Source organism: Ischnura elegans, chromosome 5 (assembly GCF_921293095.1).
Source record: "Ischnura elegans chromosome 5, ioIscEleg1.1, whole genome shotgun sequence".
In the NCBI taxonomy this organism is placed as follows: domain Eukaryota; kingdom Metazoa; phylum Arthropoda; class Insecta; order Odonata; family Coenagrionidae; genus Ischnura; species Ischnura elegans.
In genome coordinates, this window is record NC_060250.1 from 53,591,378 (window position 1) to 53,606,623 (window position 15,246).

Here is a 15,246-nt window from a genome sequence, read left to right on the forward strand (position 1 = left end):
TCGGACTTTTCGATAGTCAAGTTTTTCAATGTGATAAACAAAGGAGCTGCGTCCGTCCGTCAAATGAAGTTATTTGCAGTTATGTAACAGACTGTAATCATCTGCTTATCTCCGGTAATTATTTTGTCAATCGAGAGCGTAACCGTTCTTAATCGGAGTTATTTTATATTTTTGAAATCTCACTCCCCTCTCTGTATTTCAGATAGTGGGGTCGTGCACAATTTCAATAGATGATAGAAGTGACCAATTCAGGAAATCGTCTGCAAGAAGTTGCTGCAGTTATTATTTTTTTCAAGTACCTAATTTTTATTTATTTTAACTCGTGATATTTAACAAAACTCGCTCAGTTTGTTCTTATCTTGAGAAGCCTTCATTTTCCAACTTTTTCCAGTGCTCTTGGGTCGCCCCTCTAATTATTTTGCTAAGGGAATTTTCAGAACTTACAGAAGAGTACTTGACAAGATGTCTGGTGGCGACTCTGTTACCCATGCAAAATTAAATGGTATTTGGCTTTCATAATTTATTTACAGTGATATTATGGAGGCATAAGTCATTAATACGATGACCTTGTGTTTTAGAGCTCAAGGTGAATTACCGTGATAAAAGGGATGTATTTACCGAAAAAGATCTTGTTGCTAAAGAGCCTATCGCTCAGTTCAAGGACTGGTTTGATCTTGCAGTTCAAAAGGGAATAAGTGAGCCAAATGCAATGTGTTTAGCTACATGCACTAAGTGAGTTCATATTTTAATGCACTTACAGAAGAAAACCAAAGTAGAATCATGCTGAAAATCTCGCCTTCTATGCTCTTATTTTTAGGGAGGGATATCCATCTGCCAGATACGTTTTGCTGAAGGGTTATGGAAAGGATGGATTTAGATTTTTCACTAATTACAAGAGTAGGAAAGGAATGGAGTTAGTAAGTCTATTCTTGTCTCTCTTCCTATTTTTGGCCACTTCGTGGTTACATACTGATTTAATCAATATTTGCAGGCTGTCAATCCAAGAGCTGCTCTGGTGTTCTATTGGGAACCTTTAAAAAGATCAGTAAGTATTAGCATTTGCCTATGTATGCGTTGTAAACACAAAAATTCAAGAATTTGGCTTTTTTTCTACCATATGATGACTACCTACCACTAACCTGCCTCACATTTGAAACTAGTAATAGATTAGAGTTGTGGAAAGGTGCAATGTAAGCTTTTTACAAACTTTTCTCATTCAGTGTTTTGTAATTTTAAATTGTGATCTATGCTTGTGAATAATTCTCACCCTCATCAACTATTATCATGCTTTCATTGAAAGTAATTCACGTGGCGATTTAATCTTAAGGCTTGGTTGAATGGTACATTAGCATGTACAAGGTAAAGTCTGAATGCGAGAGTGGACAGGAAAATGCTGTGGTCATGTAACCACCCAACTTGTAGGAATGAACTAACAGAATATGGAACCTATTCTAATTTGGGTCATACATTTGTACAGGTTCCATTCCAGTCCAACAAAATCGTTTTATGCATTCACATATTAAATGGTGTGGGTTAATGTATCTTATATCCAGGCCTTAAGGGTAAAATTTTGCATAAAAATTCCTCAGATATTAAAGTTCATTTCAAAAACCTTTGCAGCTGAGGGGCAGGGCCAAATTTTTTTGAGGGGTGAGGGCAGAGGACATACGATTTCCTGAAAACCAACGAGAATGTGATAGGCAGAGACTAGCTTCTGGGAAATTCAGTCTCTTTGAGGCCTCTGTGGTGTACGCTTTGCAAATAAGTTTAGCTGTGTTGCCAAGTGGTAAGATGGTTTTTCATAGTCTCCCTTTACAGTGCACCGACAAAGTCTTTCAATAAAACATGGCAACCCCTCTCTCTCCCCCCATCCCATACCCCACGTGTTGCAGGCCCCCCTTCCTGCTGCGATGCTACTCGAAACATTCTAAGCTTACACAACTGGTCCAAGTGCAAAGCTATTTAAAAGGATATTAGTAATTAGTTTGTACATTTGCGTTCCACATAATTAATATAATCTGAGGTTTCAGGCGAGATAGAGTGGAAACAGAGCCTAACAAAGAAGCAGGAGCAATTTCTACAGTTTTATATTTATTGTGCGACTGGTTTCGCCTATAGCATCATCAGGTACATATAACAAGGTGTGCAAAGGCTTAAATATGAATGTAGGATGGGGGTGGTAAGATGGAGGAAGGGGAAGAAAGGAAGGGCTGTAGTGCTTGAGGCCATTTAGTTGTTTTGTACATTCACGTACTTGTATATTTTTCATACCGCCTCACTGACTCCTCCTTTGGTTTTTCCAAACCCTATGCCCCTATGACCGTACAATAGGCTGGCCCTTATTTTTCAGAAATGAGAAAAGTTATGTTTTCCTAGTCTCAAAATGATCCAAATGAGGTTTATATTCACATTTTTAAATATGGTTACTTTAAAATAACGGCAACCCGTGCCCCAAGGGCCCTACGTACTGAGGACCCTCAATTGAGTTTTTTGGGGCAGAAAAAGTAGTTTTTATATGTTAAATGTGAAAGTATAGCAATTAAGGGCTGAATTTTCATTTGTTTTGACCTATCTCTTAGCGTTTACGAGATATCCCCCATTGTAATGCAATCCACCTCCCAGGGTGGCAGAGGGGAAGTCTCTAGTAAGTGGTGTGGGCGGTACTTCAGCGGCGCCGCGGTGTGGGGTAGTGCCCTGGGAGGTGTCGTATGTGATTCAACTTCACGGTACAATACTTTGAAGGATGGTCTGCTTCAGGAGATTTTTGTGCTTGAATTTAAAAATTACCATGTAAATGTTAGAATTAAAAAGCTATGGATGGATGATGTTCATGAAATTATCTGTTGTAGCAAAGACAGTGAGAGGCTGTCTTGCCTATACTCTTTGGTAACCTTACGAAGACCTGTAAGACAGAAAGGTAGTAAATATATTTGTCTTGAGGTTAAGGTCTTTCATTTGGTGCCCCCTCAACAGGGTTTATTCCAGATACCCTTAATGGGCATACATGCCTGGCTTTCCTGGCAGATTTGGACAAATTTCTCACCAAAATTTATTGTTGAAAAGGGGCATATACCCCTTGTGAGTGGTCCACACTGAAATTTAATTCAACCAATGCCTATTACATACATATTTGTAAACCAAAGTGAAACAGTGTATATCATTCATAGTCAGCCACAGTCTGCATCTACAAAATTGGGCCCATAGTCAGTGAGAGTCAGTTTACCATGGATGGAGTTTACTATGGCTATAAAAAAATTGTTCGGGGGGGGGGGGGGGGGAAGGGAGAGTTCCATTTGGAAGGATTTGAACCTCTTGACCCACCCCCTCCACCATTTGTGATGTCCGTGAGTCTGGCTGACGTCAGCTTGAGGTCAATCAATTTATGTCACAGTGCTGGATTTCGGGCATTATCTGCATTAATATTATGGATGTGAATTTTTTCAAATTCATAAATATCTTCTGTCAGAGTCTGTTTATAAGTTTCAAAATTTCAACAAACACAATAAAAACAGCATGACATAATATTTTTCTGTTGGAAAGACCATACTTTTACATGAAAACACGTCAACTATGATCAATATCAATATCAAGTTCTCATATCTGAGATTATCGATTTAGGTATATTAGGCAATCCACTAGGCATATTCACATTTATCTCTTTCACTGGGGGAATAATGGTGAAGGTAAATTTTTTTGGTCAGCAAATTGCTGGCAGGTTAAATAAGGCACATTGGATCTGGAGAATGCAAAGTGCTAGAATACCTGACGAAGACCCCCCCAAATCATTCACTCTCAGAGCAAAAAGAAAGTGTGTTTCATCTGTCAGAATTGAATTCACTGGTTCTTTGTAGGAATCCTTATCTTTTGCATTGTAAACGAAACTGCTCCATTTATATTGCCTTCTCTGTCTATGACTGTGCTTAGTTATATAATGACATGTGTAGTTGTACAGTGGTTTTTGTCATTCACAAATCTAGGTTCGTATTGAAGGAACTGTGGAGAAAATTCCCGCTGCTGATTCGGATGAATATTTTGCATCTCGCTGGCGGGACAGTCAAATAGGAACATCTGTTAGTGCTCAAAGTAGTGTCATTCCCAGTCGAGAGACTCTCTCTAACTTGGAGGAGAAAATGAAATTGGAATATGAGGGCAAGGAAATACCTCGGCCAGAGTTTTGGTATGTAAGTTTGGTATCTTCTTTCATTTCTTCCAGAAATTCCCTGTGATTAAAAAAAATATTCTTGTGGCCTTAATTTAAAGGTTAGGAGAAAGCTTCAGTATATTTATAACCTTGAGGAGACCCATGAAAAAATCTGTGTTGGAGTTCTTCTCTTTGTTTTTCATCTTCAAGAATCAGTTTAGTTGATTTTGCTGCATTACTTTTCGCTTAATGTTTGGTTTTTGTGTATGTCAACTTCTGATTCTAGTGCGGACAAACCATTGTGGTATTCCTTGCAATGACAGATAGGATATTTTAGTTGCTAAAAATAATTTGTTTCATTTATTATCTTTGTATTTCAATACAAGAATTCTTATTTGTATATGAATGTAAGGATTGTATGTTTCCTGGGTAACTTAGTTGAATTGTATAAAAAATGATGAAATTCTACACTTAATGGGGAATTGAAAATTTGGAAAAAGTGGAAAGCATTAGCTTTTGGTGGGAGGGAAATTGCCGTCAAGGGTGTGGTGCATGCTGCCACGTCTTGTACCTATATTTGCTTGGTTCACTAATAGACAACCTGATTGGCAAGCAGAATGCAATGGAAGCCATTATGTGACTTTTAATGGTATGGCCTTTAGAATGCCTTGTTGGTTTAATTTTTTGAGCCAATTGTAATAACAGGAAAAAATTGTCAACATATTTCAAATTTATGGATGTAATTGTTTTTTTAAATCAATTTATAGCTTATTAGAATTTTTGCCATAAAATTAGGAAGTTTTGATGGTTTTTGGCATGACTTGTTGAAATTAGGACATTAGGAAATTTTTACGGAAGACAGAACTGCTATTTATTAGTTAAGTCAGAGTAACCATAATTTTGGATAAAGATATATGTATTGTGTGCAGTACATATTGTTTTATAAACCTAATTATTCAAGTTTAAATGACAATACCTATTAAAATGATAGGTTGACTAAGAAGTTACCAGATTCTTCTAAACTTGGCCTTGATATCCAAAGAAAAATGAAAAATTTCTAGCCAGGTGTATCCTGCTACCTCCCCTCCTCTTTGATCTATCTCCACAATATCTTACCCAGACTTCTATGGTATTAGTATGAGAAAATGTTTTTCTCTGGTCATCATAGGATATATAAAAGAAAAATAATATGTTTTTGGTAGTCCATAATATGCTGACTTTAGAGGATGGTGTATAAAGACAAGCAATTGATAAAAAAGGGTTTTAACTTTCACATTCAGGTAATTAAGTCAATATTCATCTTAACTGGTGCATTAATACTTCGGCCTCTTCCCAAGATTGCCAGAGACACAATTTCATGAGTTCTCATCATTCCATTTTTATTGAGTTCACATTAGAAAGCTTTGCGTAGCATTACAATTTACTTTCAGAAAAAAGTGAAAAATAGGGAATACTTGCCATGGTCAGTCTGATTTATAGGATGTCATTTGATGAGAAACTTTTAATTATCCTCCCTCCACTTCATCTTTTTGTTTCAATCCCTCAAATTCAAAGCCTTCCTCCAAACATCCGAAATATTTGAAATGCTCTTTACTCGTGATGCATATAATAAGTGTGTATATCAAAGCGAAACAATTTGTCGGCATTGAGCCGAGAAAAGTGAGCAGATGTTTTTCTTTTGAACATGACTGAAAATCAGATGTTAATTGCTCCATCAGAAAACAAATTCTGTACATCATCAATTACCTATTTTATCAGAGGTTCTTTATATCATATGTAATAACGTAATATTAATTGAATACTTGATAATTACCTTGATTAATTCTATTTTTAAATAAGTCTAACCTTTTTCCTACAGGGGTGGTTACAAGGTGATTCCCCATACTATTGAATTTTGGCAAGGTCAAACTGATCGTATTCATGATAGAATAAGGTTCAGAAGACCAAAAGGTGATGAAAAACCTGATGATGTTATGCTACATCAAGGAGAAGATGGATGGGTGTTTGAAAGACTTTCACCATAATTACATTCCAGGAAATTCGAGCTCCTTTTGAAGGTGTAGTATCACTTCAATTTTAATACTTGTTTAACTGAAGGATATTATGTATATTAAAATAACATTTATTGCTTATTTGGCTGAGTTCCTAACGTGTAAGGCTAGTTTTGAGGAGATTTAAAAAAATAGTTTTGGGAAAAAATAATAAAATTGAGCAAATTCCTTTAATTTTTATGTACCTAGTTGTCACTGTGTCCTGAACTCAATGTTGAGCACATGATTCTTGTTTCATCTGTAGATGAAATCAAATGTGCAGCTTTTAAAGGCATAATACCTGCATCATGCTTTTTGTTTAAAGATAACCTTAATTCATATTTATGACTTGCACTATCCCTTGAAATAAAATTCATATTCCTTGTACTAAAAACCACTGTCTCTTCTCCTGCTTAATTTCAATGATTGCGTGAGAACTTTCACTCTAATCACACTAAATTTTAGCCTCATTAATTATTCATTATTAGCCAGCATTTTCTACTAGATAAAGTATTGTGTTAATTGGCTTTTGAAAGTTTTTACCCTCAAATCTCTAAATCATCTTGTCAGCTACATCTGTAATAATTATGCTTAAGTATTTAATAATATTTTTTGTTATAAGATTTATATCTCTTTCCACAGTTATTGGCCAAGGCAAAGTTAGTGAACGCAGCAGGTTGTGTTACACTGCCTCTGAAAGTGGATATGAGACAAGCAGTTAGATTTCAATTTCTGTATCTGGAGTTTCAATCAAACTTTCTTGCCTACCAAAGACAGGGGTCATTCTCATTTTTGAAGTTGCTCAGTTGAATTGAACCTTTTTTGTTCTGTGCATAAGATAGGATCAAGTATGCACATAATAATGCAAACCATTCATCAAATTGCAAGTTGGCTGTTTAAATTATTATCAATAAATTAGATTCTTAATTTTATGTGGTCATAGTTTGTCTATGCTTGATACAGGGGAAGATTGTTACATACAAAGATTTTTTGAACCTTTTGTGAATGTGTTCAATGACTGAGTTTCTCAGTGCTAACCTCATTATCCACTTAAAATCATGTCTTCCATTAATGATAATACCAAACTGACCTGTATGAATGCATTTTCTTTCATAATCGGAATCCAAGTTTGTCAAACTGTATTTATATGTTTCTATGACAACAGTTTTCCGTGGGAATTAGTCAGTAAAAAAGTATACATACCTCTCATATACATGTGCTACCACTGAAAACTACATAATACATTCTGGTTAAGTTGATATTAATCCCCAATTGGTACATTGTTTTTTTCTGGAAGTAAAGTTGGCAATTGTGTACAAAAAAAGCCGCATTGATGTCATAAAATCATTGAGATGCTTAATTTGAAAATTTGAAGGAGGCAATTGGCATCAGACAATATAATACACTGAAAAATTTGTATGGATTGAGTGATTTTGGATGATTATGATATAAATTGATATAATAATATATCATTTTAGGGATAGCAATTATCATAACTTTTCGGTCTCCTAAACTGTGACAAAAAGAGATCTCATCTTATAATTTGTTAAAGGGAGTTCCTATTAGTAAAATGGAAGCACACAGTAAGTTTTGTAAATAGTATGTGTATTTTTTATGGGTTTTATAATGAACAATGTGGAGTATTTTTATAATTTGCTCATCTACATTAGTCAGTGTGTAGTGTGTAAGGATTGGCTTCAAAAATAATTTAAAAAATAAATGGTTACCACATAAATGATTTACTCTTTCATTGATAGTCCATCCCATACTAACAACGGTATTGTCACTCCAAAAGTAGATTCCCAATGAAAGAAAAGCTTAACTGCCATAACAATTCTGCATCTGGTCAGCTGGGATGCTAAGCCTTGCCTCATATGGAAGGAAGATAAATGGGACTCACTTTGTAGTTTCTACGAGATGTAATTTCAATTTGAGACAGTCATCTTGAAAGCTCATACATTCAGAGTTTTATATACTGCAAATCTAAAATTAAGTTTTGCCACTCTTTGCAATTGGTCATGAAATTTTGTTAACAAACCTTAGATTTGAATTCATCAACTCAAATATGTTACGGATAAGAGCTTTTCCAAAAATTTCCTAAGGATACCCTTTTTTTAGCACACATTAATATTTTCACTTTTCGTTTAATTGCGAAATATAGATATCGTCATTCAAAAATCTAAGAGTGTGAAATGCATACTCCAGGAGTAATAATCTTTCAATTTAGGTAATAAAAAATAATAGGAAACCACCATATTACTTTCGTACGTAAAAGAGAATAAAATATTGAAAAATCATGAATTTAGAAAAGAATTCTTTCTAGATTAAAACCCTCTTCTTAGCATCTTGTTTTTCAAACATTTCCCCCCCTGGTTTTGGACCCCCCCCAAACAAAATTCCTGGCTACGCCACTGACATAAGCCGACCTTAAATGATTAAAAAAAGAAAAAACCTTAATAGTTGACTGGCTCAGCAATAAAGAAAAAATTGGCAATGTTTACAATAAAATTGCTTATTTAGGCCCTTAAATAGGCAACATCAGCAGAAAAAGATACAAGCAGGTAAATAAGGCATTTTAAGGTACTAACAAATGGCCTTAATTTTATAATAAATTACCTTATCTGCAATCACTAAGAGAAAAATCACATTTTGATCTCCAAAAAGCAAAAGAAAAGCTGGGCAAAACTTAAAGACATTTATCCACCAATTTTAAGGATTCTCAGTGAGGCTTCAGTGGGGCTGCATGAAATAAAGGGCAGTGAGATGTACGTTGGAATCAAAATCCTATGCTTGCAGGAGAAAAGGTCACTATAGCCAGGGATTTTTTAACCGACGAGAAGTCAATGGTAAAAAAACGTTTTATTTCAGAATTAGATCTGTTTGATCCCACAGCAGTAAAACATTTTGTTTCACATAAAAGGTGTGCTTAAAAACTAGTTTTATAGTAGCTTTACACACAGATTGTCTTTCACCTTAGTATCAAATAAAAAAGAAATTTGTACCTTCTTTCCTCAAGGTTAACTTTACAAATTTGTTCATTCACAGATATACACAATTCACAGCTTATAAGAGAACACAACATTAAGATTTGACATGGTAAGGCTATTTTGCTATTTTTTAGCACATTTTTGGTATATGACTCGCATATGAGCAAGGACCTCATGCTCCAATCATTAATATGCTTCTAAAATTAAATTTCTTATGAAAAAGAGTCATTATTGTATAACAATAGCACAAATTTCCACTTTAATGTAAAGTGTAATAAGTAAACAAATCATTCATTTTTGAACTGCACCTTTAAAATCTCCCTTTGCACACCTGAAAATGTACGAAATGGCAAATGTAATTAAGTAGTGAAAAAGTATAAAGAGCATTACTGATACACTAAACTTACCATCACTGCACTTCCAGCAGACATTCATATCCATATTTCCTTCTTCAGCCAATAATTTTTCAAACTGCCGGAGTCCACCACCTACTCCAAAGTAAAACGTTTTTGCTGCAATATATCTGACACAAGCAGTAAAGGAATATACAGAAGAATGAAGGAGAAATGACCACCTGATTAGGAGACTGTTATACTCCATTGATATAATCATGATGAAATGAACTATAAAGCACTCGAGGTGGGGGCGTAAAAGACCTCTTGAGCCATCTTTACTCTTATTGTAATGACAAATAATTAAGTCACATGCAAAGTTTAAGAGAATTTTATTTAAACAGATAATATGATTTACCAGATAGTGCCATCCTGTGATATAAAAAAGTTACAATTGTGGTTCTGCAATGTTCGGCAATGCGGGCAGCCCCGCATTGCCGAAGGGGGGAGGGGGCACGCCACCATATGTATCCGTCACAGCTATAAATAGAGAAATATTAAGAGAGTGGATTGCTCTTCGGAATTACGTATTGATGGAATTATATATTGAATTGGGGTTTTCTACTGAGGGAAAATGAATCTGTGGTTACCCATGAAAATTAAACATTTCACAAATTGATTCAACGCAAAGGTGGTTGAGGGAAGGTAAGGGTAGAGCTATCCCCAGACTAATCCATGGGCATATGAGTGTCATACATTCAAGGTAGGGGAAGTGGGCAGTTCATTTCCCAGCGCAACCCTCAAACTTTACGGATTTTGGGTGGTGGCATCTGAAGACTTCACCCAGGATTTGAAACCAGGACCCTTGGATAAATAGCTAAGCACTCAACCTCCTAGGTCACTACATTCCCCTAATTGTAAATTTACTCCAATACAATTATGTACTTGTTCATAATAACAGTAATACCCTAAAATGGTCCTTGCCAAACCCAGGTTAAATAAGATACTGCTCACATTATGAAAGAAATTGTCCACACATGTAAATATACCAATGTACCAGGCAAGCACTATAAACAGGGAACATGGATAACCCCTCAACCTATGAAAAAAATGAGATGAAGGTAGCATATCAAGTCAATAATAATAGAAATAATACATATGTATATAAGTTCCTTTGGATGACTTGTAAGGGGATAATAAATATTGGGGATATGGAATGGGAGGAGACAATATGGATTGACTCCTGCTAATACAAACATTCTCACAAAGTTTTCATTTTAACAAAGACCACAGTGGTATCCAAACACTCAGTAAAAGAAATGCTATTATAGAATGGCTGTACTAGTGAAATTACAAATCAAGTCCTGTTCCCTGAGGTTTTATACACAATTTTGAAAACCCCATTCCTTCTGAATTCAAAAACCCCTTCTGCATCACTAGTCATGAACTTCGGCTGCGTGCTATGAGCCCAGGAAATTTAAGAGTTAAAATGCATGGACAGAATAGTTCAAAGCACTACATAAACAGAAAAAGTTTACACAAAGGCACACAACTAATCAAATGGTCCAAACAGTATCAGTAAACAGGTCCATATTAGGTGTTTAGAAAGTAAAAGGCTTTAATTACTACACTGCAACAATGGACACAGTAAATCTAATGATAGCAATTAACACCAGGGCTCACAAGACTCTACCTTTAAACAAAACAAAGCAAACACTTATACGAACAGTAAGAAGAAGACAGAGGGCTATGGTTGAATGTAGTTTGTGCAAGACAAATAAATGTATAAAACTAACTAAGCATATGCAGTAGACAACATAAATGTATTCAGGAAATCCAAGACGATAGTATTATGATGAAAATACGTAATCACCAGCATTGCATTTGATGGATTAACCCACATTTCAAATGTATCACATTCATTATCAAGGTGCATGAACCACAACTATAATAATTTGCTCTAACCCCATAAATCACCTTCCTCTAACACCAATTGATACCCACAGATGTTCTAAAAAATTGTCCTAGCTGGTCCTTAAATCTGCAGTTTTTCCCTGAAAAAATCAGACTTCTCACCTCTTAATTCGAAAAATATACCCCCCTTCACCTTGAAATGGAGTTTTACTAGCTCAAATGTAATATCCTCATATGAACAGTGATTTATGCATTGCCTGACGACAGCCCACCTCAGGTCAGCATTTATAAGATATGTACTTGATGGAGGAATATCAAGATACAGAATTCATCAACAAAGTGCTGCATATCCAAAATAAAGACTCATAATACACCTTCTGAAAGCATTTGAAATAAGATTGCTGCCTGCAATAAAAATTATCTCTTATCGAATGACAATACCCCAATTCACCCATAAGTTCAGCATAGCTGTGCACATCAATGTGATATGTTTTCACTTTATTTACTTACTTTATAATCTATCTCCAGTATTTCTGATTTTTATATTTTCAACTAACCTCTATATTTAATTTTTTTTGTTCTGATGAGAAAACGATGAATTTTAACAGACTTGAATAGGTGGTCACACTTTTACTTTTTTACTCCTGTGTTAACTGTCTTCAATTTTTTTATACATATATGTATATTTTGCTATTAACCTTTCACTTTAATTTTCTTATTACAGAAAATATTTAATTCTTTATGATAGTTTAAAATTCACGGGTTTTAATTAATTTTTTAAGGTATCATGCCCATATGTATGACCCAGATTAAAAGATAGTAGGTTTTTCAGTTAATACTAAAGATAAAATCTTCTCAGGTTTGGTACCAGTTAAGGCTGTTTAAGGCCGTCAACATCCTTACCTCGTGCCAAATCCAAGAAGATTTTACCTATGGCTCAATTTATTTCACTGCTTCAACACTTTTTGATTTTTATTTCTCATTTGAATGATCTTGCTGTTTTCTATTTATCTATGTGCCTGTTGGTACGTTTTTCATTATTTTACTCACTTCGTTGACTGGCATACCCTACCTTTTCCGGTGAACAACCAACTAATCGCCCTCATCGCTTTCCCTCCCACTTCTTTTCAATCCCTCCCTTCTCGTAACAAACCCAACTTAGTAGATATACTATAAAACCACACCCAGCCTGTTTTATGTACCTGGATAACAACTGTAAAACAGTCTAAAACCTAGATTGGTGCCATTACAAATCTCTGATACACCAACAATTGGCCAATTATCTGAAAACATTACCTCTACGACCAATAATTCTTTGAAAATATTCCAAGAAATATGCAAGCTAATTAACACCAAATTATCTACTGTGATAAATTAATATAAATAATATTAAATTGCTATATTATGTTAAGGATGGTTAATAATTAAAAATTATGTATGTTAGCATAAAGAGTAGTCAGACTATTACTCTTGTATAATGATTCCCATGGCATTCACCCTTAGCATGGGTATTTAGCATGAATTCTACTGACTGATTCATCACCAATGTAAAGAAAAGGATACGCAACTCCCGACTTCTTCAACAAACCCTTCAGCACATGAATGAGTTTCCAGTGGTTATCAGCATTGTATATAGTTTCAGAAGATAATATGAAATCATATTTCTTATCTTCTGCATCTATGTCCTTCAAGTTGAGATCAAGAAACGATGCCCAGTCTCCCATGAAGAACCTGCACCTCTTTTCTAAGTCTTCCATTGATTTCCCAGGCAAATTTGCCAAAATATTAGGAAAGGTGACCCACTCGATAACTTCTGCATTCTGCAACAGTTAAAGTTAGAAATTCGTTAATCACTAGAAAACAGTATTATAACATCATTGTCGTAGTGAGAACCAACATTACATGAACTTACATAATCCTGAAAGGTAACATTTGCTCCATCGAGCAAGGCAAATATTCCCAGCAGCCCTGCTCCACAACCCAGATCCAAAACTTTTTTCCCATCAAATTTCACCTTTTCTTTCGTAAGATGTTCTATTAGGGTGTACGTGCATTCCCAAATCTTTAGGCCACCTAGAGTATTACAATAACGAGTTAAATTAGCATATAAAGCGCAACATGAAACCAAAAATGTTTTGGTTACCTTCGTATTTCGCTGGCAGTAAATCGGAGTGTAACTGTTCCGCTTGCTTGAAGAATTCCGCATTTTCTTTACCGAAAACGTTAACAGAGTCTTTAACAGACACAAAATCAATCGTACACTCTTTTATGTCAAACCTATACCTAGGTAAATTTTTAACTTCATCCCATTGACTTTGCGTTGGAAAGAGTTGCTTCGATTCCATCCAATTTAACGTAGAACTCTGGGAGGATTCTTCTGAAATACAGAGCATACAAGGAACAATTCACAGGTGACCCTTCAAGCTGCATTAGGCACTTCTCCAAGGGAAGAATTTTCCCCAAAGTATGTACCTGATTCTGATGAAGAACATTTCTCCTCTTCATCAGAAAATCCAAATTTAAACATATCACAGATTATAAGCCCGAGATTGACCGCAACACACCCAAACAATGCCCACTCTTCACACTTTCCTCAAAATAACCGGCTGCTGAAAACAAATGAAGATTGAAATACTTAGTATCGTTTTCACTCAACAGCAAGTAATGTCGCACGTGTCGCATTCGAGCGCGTTATTTAATACTGGTTCAGACATGGTACTACAAGGCTACGAATTTAAAATTGATCGATAATTTGACTGTCGTTTTAATTAATTTATAAATTAACAACCTGACATTTATAAGGATGATTTTTTTATATTTTTTGAGATCGCTTAGAGGGTAGAGCAATGGGCTGCTGACTATAAGCGGAGGCTCCCGGGCCCAAAACTCGGGTGAGGACAACTTTGGACAACCACAAACAAAAATCCTCGAAGTGCGTAGTGGCTCAGGAAAAGGAAAAGCCCTTTCTACCCTGCATGTGTGTACTCACACGCCTGTGGGTTAGTCTGGAGTTAACTTCGAGCTCACCTACCCTAACCCAAAGGAAGGAAGGAACCCCGCTACGTTGGCCCCGTCAGTAGAGCTTTAGCGAGCATGACCGATCAAAGAGTCCCGGTTGCAAATCGCGGGTGAAGCCTTCCGAGATACCCCGAACAAAAAAAAAACTCGAAGTGAGAAGTGGCTAGCGAAAGCAGCTGCCCCTTCCACCTGGAATGTGTGAATTTCACACGCCCATGGCTTAATCCGGGGTGAGCTCGGATCTCTCCTCCCCGATCTGAATCAAACATGGTTAAAATGAGTAATACGTGTAAGATCTTTTTCATTCTCATATCCTGCTCTCAATGGAAGAAAAAAACCATCATCACCATCAGTTACCCATCCGAAGATTGGTTTGACGCAGCTGTCCTTGGCACATTATAATAACTATAGTTAGACCCAATGGACGATACTGGATTATGAATGCGAGTTAGATATGATTATGTATTTAAAAAAGTTATTTCTCGGCTGATAGTCCACCATTGGGTATTTTCTGCTCAGTACTCGGGAAGACTTTAATTTTAATGACATTTAGTGTGGAAACATCATCAAGCTGGAATAGTATGCAACCCCTTAGGCAATGGGATCCGACTAGAATCGTCTAAAAATTTATTATAGAATAATACGATAGGTGGAAGGTAAAGAGAATACTGGACGAAAAATAAATATTTTAAGAATTCTTATAAGTTTTAATTATTTAAATTTAATCTTAAGACTTTCTGTATAGTCATTGCATCTCTGAAGTGGTATCACGTGCTATAATTTTTGGAAAGGCCAGCTTTATCGTGAAGTGACCAGTGACGCGT

The 15,246-nt window shown here is 35.7% G+C and overlaps 2 protein-coding genes across 3 annotated transcripts; one reads left to right on the top strand and one right to left on the bottom strand.

Annotated features, from left to right (window-relative positions):
* The first annotated feature begins 38 nt into the window (after window positions 1–38).
* On the top strand, window positions 39–7,906 carry LOC124158883 (pyridoxine/pyridoxamine 5'-phosphate oxidase-like). The gene is made up of 9 exons (XM_046534285.1): window positions 39–114; window positions 203–295; window positions 392–502; window positions 579–732; window positions 818–917; window positions 992–1,045; window positions 3,978–4,177; window positions 6,000–6,198; window positions 6,814–7,906. Coding segments are annotated over exons 2-8 (786 nt in total). The 5' UTR covers window positions 39–114; window positions 203–294; the 3' UTR covers window positions 6,166–6,198; window positions 6,814–7,906.
* Window positions 7,907–9,011: 1,105 nt separating this feature from the next.
* On the bottom strand, window positions 9,012–14,013 carry LOC124158887 (histidine protein methyltransferase 1 homolog). Of its 2 annotated transcripts, none has more exons than XM_046534292.1 (6): window positions 13,877–14,013; window positions 13,548–13,778; window positions 13,317–13,477; window positions 12,968–13,224; window positions 9,566–9,681; window positions 9,012–9,489 (listed from the first exon to the last, which is right to left on the bottom strand). In XM_046534292.1, the coding sequence occupies exons 1-6, from the start codon at window positions 13,929–13,931 to the stop codon at window positions 9,446–9,448; spliced, it is 864 nt and encodes a 287-aa protein (XP_046390248.1). In that variant the 5' UTR covers window positions 13,932–14,013; the 3' UTR covers window positions 9,012–9,445. The 2 variants fall into 2 exon arrangements, with proteins under 2 accessions (XP_046390248.1, XP_046390247.1); XM_046534291.1 differs by having other exon boundaries at window positions 13,548–13,781.
* Between the last annotated feature and the right edge of the window lie 1,233 nt (window positions 14,014–15,246).

Excerpts from the sequence above, each read along its gene's own strand:
- LOC124158883 (XM_046534285.1), top strand. Across the intron at positions 733-817 it reads TGTTTAGCTACATGCACTAA|GGAGGGATATCCATCTGCCA; the intron begins GTGAGTTCATAT and ends TCTTATTTTTAG. Across the intron at positions 1,046-3,977 it reads GGGAACCTTTAAAAAGATCA|GTTCGTATTGAAGGAACTGT; the intron begins GTAAGTATTAGC and ends TCACAAATCTAG.
- LOC124158887 (XM_046534291.1), bottom strand. The coding sequence starts at position 13,931 with ATGTTTAAATTTGGATTTTCTGATGAAGAGGAGAAATGTTCTTCATCA. Across the intron at positions 13,782-13,876 it reads ATGTTCTTCATCAGAATCAG|AAGAATCCTCCCAGAGTTCT; the intron begins GTACATACTTTG and ends TCTGTATTTCAG. Across the intron at positions 13,478-13,547 it reads ACTGCCAGCGAAATACGAAG|GTGGCCTAAAGATTTGGGAA; the intron begins GTAACCAAAACA and ends GTAATACTCTAG.